Source organism: Theobroma umbraticum, unplaced genomic scaffold (assembly GCF_002168275.2).
Source record: "Theobroma umbraticum cultivar Fairchild unplaced genomic scaffold, ASM216827v3 scaffold_50.0, whole genome shotgun sequence".
Classification (NCBI taxonomy): domain Eukaryota; kingdom Viridiplantae; phylum Streptophyta; class Magnoliopsida; order Malvales; family Malvaceae; genus Theobroma; species Theobroma umbraticum.
The window spans coordinates 3,344,075-3,353,189 of NW_018397261.1; the positions used below are offsets into that span (position 1 = coordinate 3,344,075).

The 9,115-nt window shown below is 34.2% G+C and overlaps 2 protein-coding genes and 1 pseudogene across 2 annotated transcripts; 2 read left to right on the top strand and 1 right to left on the bottom strand.

Annotated features, from left to right (window-relative positions):
* Positions 1-60: 60 nt before the first annotated feature.
* On the bottom strand, positions 61-1,185 carry LOC110418782 (protein JINGUBANG-like). The gene has a single exon (XM_021431603.1). The coding sequence runs from the start codon at positions 1,183-1,185 to the stop codon at positions 61-63; it is 1,125 nt and encodes a 374-aa protein (XP_021287278.1).
* Positions 1,186-4,727: 3,542 nt separating this feature from the next.
* LOC110418577 (uncharacterized) lies at positions 4,728-5,791 on the top strand. The gene has a single exon (XM_021431342.1). It carries the CDS (start codon positions 4,775-4,777, stop codon positions 5,636-5,638), a length of 864 nt encoding a protein of 287 aa, XP_021287017.1. The 5' UTR covers positions 4,728-4,774; the 3' UTR covers positions 5,639-5,791.
* Positions 5,792-6,322: 531 nt separating this feature from the next.
* Positions 6,323-8,736, top strand: LOC149527095 (uncharacterized; annotated as a pseudogene).
* Positions 8,737-9,115: the final 379 nt, after the last annotated feature.

Consider the following 9,115-nt stretch of genomic DNA (forward strand, 5'->3'; position numbering starts at 1 on the left):
ATATATATAGAATTGTGTATATATTATAAATATCAAAATGCTAACAAAGAAAAGCAAATGCTAGCAACTTTTAGGAACTCCATCCAATAAAATGCTAATCTCATGGGATTTGTTCTTGAGGTTTGAACATCTTGAGATCTCCCACACCCTAATTTCCCCATCTAAACTTCCACTGCAGATTGTAAAGACACCCTCGAACATGCCTCTGGCAACTGCTACCAACGACTTCACAGGTTTTTCGTGTCCCTCCAGCACTATACTACAATGGAACCCACACTCCTTCCCACGTTGCCAAACCCTCACCGTCCGATCGGATGATCCACTCACAAACAAATCCCCTAAGTTGATTAAGCATAATATAGCGCCTGAATGACCCCACAATGCTTCTACAAATCCCACCTGATCATTTTCGGCATTATTCTCTCCTTTCTTCTCCCACACCACGATGGAACGATCACAGCCTCCCGAAAACAACACCGATCCGTCACCGTTTAAAGCAAGCGCATTAACAGTAGATTTGTGCTTGTCTAGAGTAGCCACCAAGCTGTGCCGTCTCACCTTATTAGCTCTCTCCCAAACCCTAATCAACCCATCTGCAGAGCCTGTGTATACAGTTCCATTGTCCGAAACAACCAAAGTGTTTACGGCATCTTCATGAGCTTTAACAGACTCTAAACAACGTCGGTTATTTACGTTCCATATCTTGAAACTTTTGTCCCATGAAACCGAATACATTAGCCCTTTCTGGTTTACTATAACCAAACCCGAAACTGTATCCCAGTGTTCTATCCAAAGCCTCTTCTTATGACGCCTAACATTAACGTAGTTCTTTGGCAACATGAAATGAAGGAAGCGGTCTTTAACTGTGGGGAGAGTGGAGAGAAGTTGGTGTTTTTTGGAAAGGGTGATTGCCCAGATTCTGATCTTGCCATCTTGATGAGCAGTGAAGATTTTCGTGTTGTTGAATGCAATGGACTTGACGAACCCGGAGGTGGGATCGTCGTTAAAAGAATCGACCGGGGAGTGGTTAGATAAATCGAAGACGTTGATCTCGTTGATGGCGGCGGCGTAGAGGAGGTTATCCCGGACTGCGAGGCAGCTGATATGTGGGCTCCGCGTTTTGAGTGTGGCGAGGCAACGATGTTTCAGAGTCTGAAGAGAGAAAACATGCAACTGGGAGGACATGTTTCTATGAAGAAGTTTGTGAAAGGAAGTGCCAACAACTGAAGATGGAGCTGAGTGCGGAAGTGGTGTATATATGCAAGCGAGAGAGTGGGATCAGTGTACACGTGGAGAATGTTGATTTGGAGATTCACTATGCGAGGTCGGAATGGTGGGTCCAAGGATACTTGATTTGACATGGTCTACAAATCTTCAAGGGTCCCCAAAGTACGTGATCACAGAGGTCACCTCTAACTATATATCAGTACTATTTTATTTTTACTCTTGTATTGTTAGGGGTTGTTTCAGCATACACGCAATGAGGGAGTATTGGGCTCCTCTTCTTTCTTATGCATTAAGCATTAAAAAAAGAGTTTAACAAGTCCAATCAATATTAAAGCAGCTTAATCAAATGGGTTCCTTTGAAGTTGTCTGTGCAATCAAATGCTAAGGCACAAGCCTATGTTTTTGATAATGGAAACGTGTTGCTCAGTGGTTCGAGCTGTGTGTTAAATAAAAATGGGGCGTGGGGTTCCTCAAAAAGTGTGCCATTTTTTAGTCTATGGTACATTGTAGGAGCACATGTTCGTGAATCATGCACATGAGTTACAAATATTAAAAAGATCTTAAATCAAATAAATAAAACATATGAACAACCAATCCAAATACATACGAATGGTAACACTGGTAGACAATAGCAGTCAATATACTTATATCATGTCCAGGGTTTCGAAATCAAACTAACTAAGAACCTGTTTAACTTAACTTATTTTTAATTTAAAAGTTATTATTAATTTTTTATGAAAAATAATAATTTTTAAAATTAAGATAGAATTGTTTGATAAATTATTTAATAAAATAAATTATATAAACTTTAATTTCGATTAAAATTAATATAAAAGATATTTATACCATCTTCAATCACCTAATAAGTTATAATATAATACTTTAAGCTTACATATAATTTCATATTAAAATCAAAGAAATCAGTAAAGGAACAGAACAATTCTCAAATTTATATAGTAGCAATAGTATTAGATTTTTGTTGATCTAACAAGCAATCGAATCATGATACTTCAATTTTTCCAAAAAAAAAGAAGAAGAGAAAACGACTTATTTAACATTAAAATCTTTTTTAGTGAAAAAGAGAGAAAACCTTTAAATAGTTTTTGAACGTAGTTTTGAATTTTAGATTTTTTTCTTAGTCTTTGTAAAAACAAAAAAATTTTAGATTTTGATATTTTATTTTTGGGTATTTTGTTTTTTCCTGAATGCAGTTTTGAATTTTAGATTTTTTTTTCTCTTGATCTTTGTAAGAACAAAAAAATTTTAGATTTTGATTTTCTTTTGTTAGGTTTTTTTTTTAATAGTTTTTGTAGAGAAATGTAAAGGAAAGGAAAATCGCAATTTAAGTTGAAGAATGGTAATTTGCAAAAGGAAAGAGAGGAGAGGGAGATTGATTGAGTGAGAGATATTTTTTGAAAAAATAATATATTTTTTTTTAAAAAAAGAGAAAACTCTTTTTTATTAAATTTATTTTTTAAAAAAATATTTTTTAAAAAAGTTTTCAAGAATCATGTTTGATTTTTAAACTAACGAACTAATAACATCAATACGTAAAGTTGGATGGATGATGGGTCAGGTTGGTAAGTCTATCATTCAGTCGGGCTTGGAGCCCGGACCTTAGTTCTTTGACCCAGGTAATAGGGCCCATCTTGAAGGCCTAATTCCCAAGCTAGAGTCAAGGTTGGTCCATTCGAGCCAATCATAATATGTCATAACATGAGCGATGGCACATTCATTTTAAAACACTTTAGCAATAGGGCCTGCCTTACACTAACTAGTAACCAGCAATAGATAAAGCTGATGATGGGTCAGGTTGGCAAGGCTATCATTCAGGGGGGCTTGGACTCTAGCCCTTTGATCTTTCACCCAGGTAATGGGGCCCATCTTCAAGGCCTAATCCCCAAACTAGAGTTGGGGTTGGTCCATTCAAGCTAATCATAATATGTCATAACATGAGAGACAGTACATTCAATTTAAAACACTTGCTCCCTACCTTCCATCAAAATTGATTTTTAAAACTTTACTTTAAGGTTTTCTTATGTGTGGTAGATAAAAATTTAATTTAATGAAATTTCTAATTAATTAATACACAAAACAAACTGTCCTGAAATTAAATTTTTAAGACATTTGATTGGGTAAAAAAGTTTAAAAACCTAATGTGCTGAAATTCATTGTACTGAACTTTTCGGGGTCTTAATGCAAATCCAATGATTGGTTGAAAAAAAAAATTAAAAACCAAGTCAGCAATTAAAAAATTCAATCAGCAATTAGGTTATTTTAATTTTTGTCACACCATTTTTCATGTGACAATGTATCTTAAAAAATGATACATCAATCTGTCACATTACAGACAACATGACATTGAATTGACAACGGTTATTTTAATTAATAAAAATTAATCAATAGTTAATAAAAAAGATTTATTTAATTTAAAATAAAAATATAAAAATTTAATTGAATGCAATAAAAATAGAAGAGCTTAATTGATTTTTTTTTTTGTATAATTTGAGAGTTTATTTGAATATTATGTCTTTTGCTTTTTTAAAGATTAAGAAGACCTTTTATGTCTTTGGACGAATATATACAATAAGCACAAATAATACATCTATTATTAAATATGGCTGAATTACACGTTTTCTATTGTTGTGAATACATCTATTATTAAATATTGAACGAAAAATTAATTGTAATCAATGAAACACCTTCTCTTACCACGTACAGTGTTCTTTTGACTTTTTTCCCATTTTTAATTTTCACATTTTCTCTTCTTTTACGCATTCCAGTTTCTCATTTCTTATATAGATAGTATGCAAAATAACTATGTAATGTTTAAAAACAACATTTATATATAAAGTTAAAAATGTAGCTTTTAGTAAATGAGACACATTTGTAATATTTTATTGTGTATTTTGTCTCGAAATTAATTGGGAAAAAAATTCTGCACTATTCTTTTCTTACTTTTCATTTATAATATAACCTACGTACCTATGTTAATAATATGAAGTCAATTATGAAAATAACAAGAAGTAGAATTGATCCTGGTTTCATTAAATTTTGGTAGGGTACGTATTTCCCTTGTTTTATGATGGTATGGATATGAATTCTGTCGGAAGCTAGCTTGAGTGTAGACGTGTGTGTTTGTTTACGTGTCAGTACAATACCTTCGAAGTTATGGTGGATGCTAAGCTGTATAAGTGTAGAGGTTTTAATTTCTAACAAGTTGTAATTCGTGGAAAGTGATCAATGATCTCCATTGTAACCCCCCCACCCAATCCTAGTGAAAAAGATTCAAAGCCTGAGAGGCATTGCATTGATTGATTCATGGGAAGAGCTTTGCTGGAAAGAAACCTGTGAAAATGTTTTCTCATATATGTCATGTGAACACTTTTAACGCTATTTATTATCTTTTCTCCAACTAAATCCTATACCGCTCCATATTTACTCCACTCACGTTTTATCTACCAATTCCACTTGTTTCTTTCTTATGCTAACCAAAAAGATTAAGCTCCATTGTTTTCTCTTCTTCCATGCACGGTTCACCTAACCCATGAAAGATCTCTCCTTGTTTCTCTTGAAGAACTCCATTGGAGCCACGATGAAGAAAGGCATCAGAAATTTCTGCAACGGTGATGGCTCGACCTCTACTCTCAACCAACACCAGACTGACCATTCTGCTACTACGTCCTCTGACTTGGTCACCCCACCATCCGTTGTTGCCTCCAATGCTAACTCGACGGCCCGAAGCCCTCCAACAACGTTGGAGGAGATGATATTGCGGTTAGAGTTGGAAGAAGAGCTTGCTAGAAAAGCAAAGCTCAATGAATACGGCGATAGTCGAGCTGGCAGAATGTCTTGTGCTAACAATTCTGATATCTTACGATCTGCCAGGAATGCGTTGAATCAGTACCCTCGCTTCTCTCTTGATGGAAAAGATGCCATGTATCGATCGTCGTTTAGAAACTCTGAAATCGTTGGAACCGGTGGGAGGAAGTCAGTTTGCTGTGATCATGGATTGAGAGAGAGGTATTGCAAAATTGAGTTTGAATCGAGATTAGAGAAAAGTTTGTGTTTGCCATCGACTTTGGGAGGGGAGAGTGTGATCTGGTGCAAGCCAGGGGTGGTAGCCAAGTTGATGGGATTAGAGTCGATGCCAGTGCCAATAAGTGGTAGCAGCAGCAGCAGCAAGGATGGGAAACAACGACTTAGTTCTCTGATAAAGAGACAAAATCTTAGGAGGAGAGCTGAAAGACAAGAAATGGATAGAAGACTTGCCATGGATATGAGCAATTATGACGATTTCAGGAGAGCGAGAGTGGGTTCCTGCTCAAGGGCAGGGTACTGCGTGATGAAGCCAGTTGCTGTAGAGCCAGCCAAAGGTGACGGTGGTTGGCCAACCCGACGTTTTCTTTAAATTGTGGACACGATAGCAATCACAACTTAGGATATCTTTAATCTTGCTGTTTATCAATATTATTGCATTTTGTTACTTATTGTACAATATATTTGGCAGAAATGTCACATTGCATTAATACTTTTTTTTTCTTTGTTTTATGTAAAAAGCAAAATCCCCTTCTTTATCTCTATATTCTATCAATTTACAGTTAATAGTAATTTTTCATATGAACAAGGAAATATATAAATTGATCAAATTTATGGTGAATTGTCAGCATAAACTATAATTATTAATTTTAAGAATATTTTGAAAAGAATATTTTTCTTTTTCTTTTTACCTTGCTTGTACTCTAAGACAGTTTAGGATTAAAATACTTCTTTATTTGGTTATTTACCTTACGTGTACACCAAGTAGATTTAGGTGTAGTTGTCTATTATAATTACTTTAGTTACACGCCAAGTAGATTTAGTTAGTTATTATAAATAGCCTCAAGTATTTCTTTATTTATCATCAAACAATTTAATTCTTTGCGTAGATTTGAATATTTTTTACATGGTATCAAAACAATTCTAATTGAAAAGAACTCTAACATGAATCTCGTATTCTAAAGCCCATACTAGAAAAATCACCATCATAGTTTTTTCTTCTATTCATCTAAAACTTACATGGCAGTAACCAATTCCATTATTCCAACCATATCAAAACAATTCTGTGTTTCTTATCAGTATGACACTGGATAAGACAAGTTACTTATTATAGTCTTAACTCATGGAGATGCATACTACTGCTCACAACAAAGCTAGATATCTCACTTGAGAAGAAAAAACCCTAGACTTGAAGATCCTAATCTTGGAACATGGATTACTAAAAATCACAACGTGAAAAGTTGTCTTATTGGCTCAATGAGTCCATCGTTGATGCAATAATTTATTTGTCTTCCCACAACCAAGGACGTGTGGGAAGTTGTATCAAAAACCTTTTATGATGGATCGGACAAAACCTATATTCGTGAATTGAACTAGAGATCTCTCTCTACCAAACAAAATTGTCGACCATTATCAACATATTATAATGAACTTGTAGTTATTTTTGAGAAAGTTGATCACAGGACTATCTCATACGAAGGAACAGTTGAAGGTGTAATCCAATTGCATTTCGCGATGGCTAGGCTTCAAGTCCACATTTTTCTAAATGGACTAGTGAATTTACTCAAGTTTATGGAGGAATCTTACGAAAAGATCTAAAACTTAATTTAGAAAGCATGTATACATATGTTAGGAAAGAATATCAACAAAAACAAACAATAAGAGGTTGTCATCCAAATCCTAAGAGCACGGCTATGCTGGCCAACCGAACTTGACAAGGATCATCGTTTAACTCTTTGAAGAATTGAAGCAATCAATCAACTAGAAAACCAAACAATCTAGTATGTGCTCATTGTGGTGAAATAGGTTATTTGAAGCAACAATGTCTGAAATCATTGGCTATCTTAAGTGGTGGGACTTCACAAAGAATCCTAGAAAGAAGATTGCAAGGAAAGCCATGGTGACATCCACAAAAGAAAACCAACTGAAGGCAATAGTAAACGTTACAAACAATCACAGCCTACGACAAACATTACCCACTCAGGTATGGGTGGTAAGGCATCGGTGTTCTCTACAACTTTTAGTTAGTTATGATCAATATTCCCTTCTTCTCAATCTATTATCTCCATAGCTAATGGTAATACTTGTCTTAGTATTGGAAAGAGATTTGTCATATTATCCAATGCTTTTACATTAGATATAGTTGTTGTTCTTCCATCCTTTGAATGTAATATTTTGTCTGTTAGTTAGCTTACCTTTACTCTTAATTGCACTATAACTTTTTGGCCCTCATTTTACATTTTTCAAGACATTTTGACTTGGAAGATTCTTAATTATGGTCTAGGTAGGGCAAACTCTACTATTTGGAGTTAACAAAAATGGGGGACCGAAAATTAGCAAGGCAAATCTAACTAGTAGTAAAGATAAGGCTCGAGCAACTATATGGTTATAGCACCGAAGATACGGACATTTTTCTTTCGACTATCATAGGAAATTACAACAACATCTATTTTTAGGTCTGAATGATTTGAATTTTCATTGTGACATTTGCAAACTTGCTAAGAACCATCGTATTTCTGATCCATTAAATTTGAACAAAAGTTTAGAACTTTTTGTGGTTATTCACTCTGATATTTGGGGTCTTACAAAAATTCCTTCTATTTCTAAAGCACATTATTTTGTTACATTTATTGATGAATACATTAAAATGACTTGGATATCTCTATTTCACAACAAAGTGATGTATGCAGAGTATTTCAAAAATTTATACTATAATGGGCACTCAGTACCAAAAGCAAATTCATGCTCTGTAAATGGACAATGGAACTAACTATGATGGATCCCTTAACAAATTTTTGTGCCATCATGGGATTCATCATCAGACTTCTTGTACCAATAATTCGCAGAAAAATGGATTGGAAGAAAGAAAGAATAAACAGATATTGGAAATGATCCGTGCCTCTCTCTTTGGCATGAACATGCTTCGATTTTATTAGGGAGAAGTTGTAAAATCTGCTACTTACTTTATTAATCGAATACTTTCTCAAGTAATAAATTTTCAAACCCCCCAACAAAAAATGAGATCTTTACTTTCTGTTCTCCACCTCTTTAATCTTAAACCACAAGTTTTTAGTTGCACTATTTATGTTCACATTCCCCAAAACTTACGAAATAAACTTGATCCATGTGCAAAACAGTATGTCTTTGTTGGTTATTTTGATTTTCAGAAAGGGTATAGGTATAATGACCTTTAAATCTGTAAATTACATATAACTTAAAGATATTTCTTTTCGTGAATTAGAGCATTATTATTCAAGGGGAGTCTCTAAACCTTCTCATTGGGGGGAGAACTCTCATGAAGAGAATATGTTACAATAGGGAGATGGAAGAGAGGAGTTTATGGAGTTAAAGGAAGTGAATGAACGTTTTGGGAAAAGTGTTCAACAATATTGTGATGGTATTCTCGAAATTGACAGTGAGTTAGTTCTTCTTGCTAGTGAATCAAGTGCTTCTGTCATAGAATCCTTATAATTGCCCATGCTTATGCCTAAACCATTAACTGAAAAATCAACCTAGAATGTTCTCCCTCAAGTAATCTCGAACCTCATATTTGATGAGTCTCATGATATCTCAAATCCTATATCTGATAAGTCTCATGAAACATATGTTCTTATAGAAAGGATAGTTCCTAAATATCCACAAAGATCGAATAAAGAACTTTTAAAGAAATAATATAAACCTAATCCTATAGCCAAGGTCAAATACCTAATTAGAAACTATGTGTCTTCCCATAGATGGCCTAAATCATTTATATTCACTATTAATCAATTATCCATTATATCTATTCTTAATAGTTGGCAAGATGCATTAAAAAATTTGAAATGGATTAAGGCGATAAATGAAGAAATGA

What these genes read in the sequence shown, in the direction of transcription:
- LOC110418782 (XM_021431603.1), bottom strand. Translation starts at nt 1,185, where the DNA reads ATGTCCTCCCAGTTGCATGTTTTCTCTCTTCAGACTCTGAAACATCGT.
- LOC110418577 (XM_021431342.1), top strand. Translation starts at nt 4,775, where the DNA reads ATGAAAGATCTCTCCTTGTTTCTCTTGAAGAACTCCATTGGAGCCACG.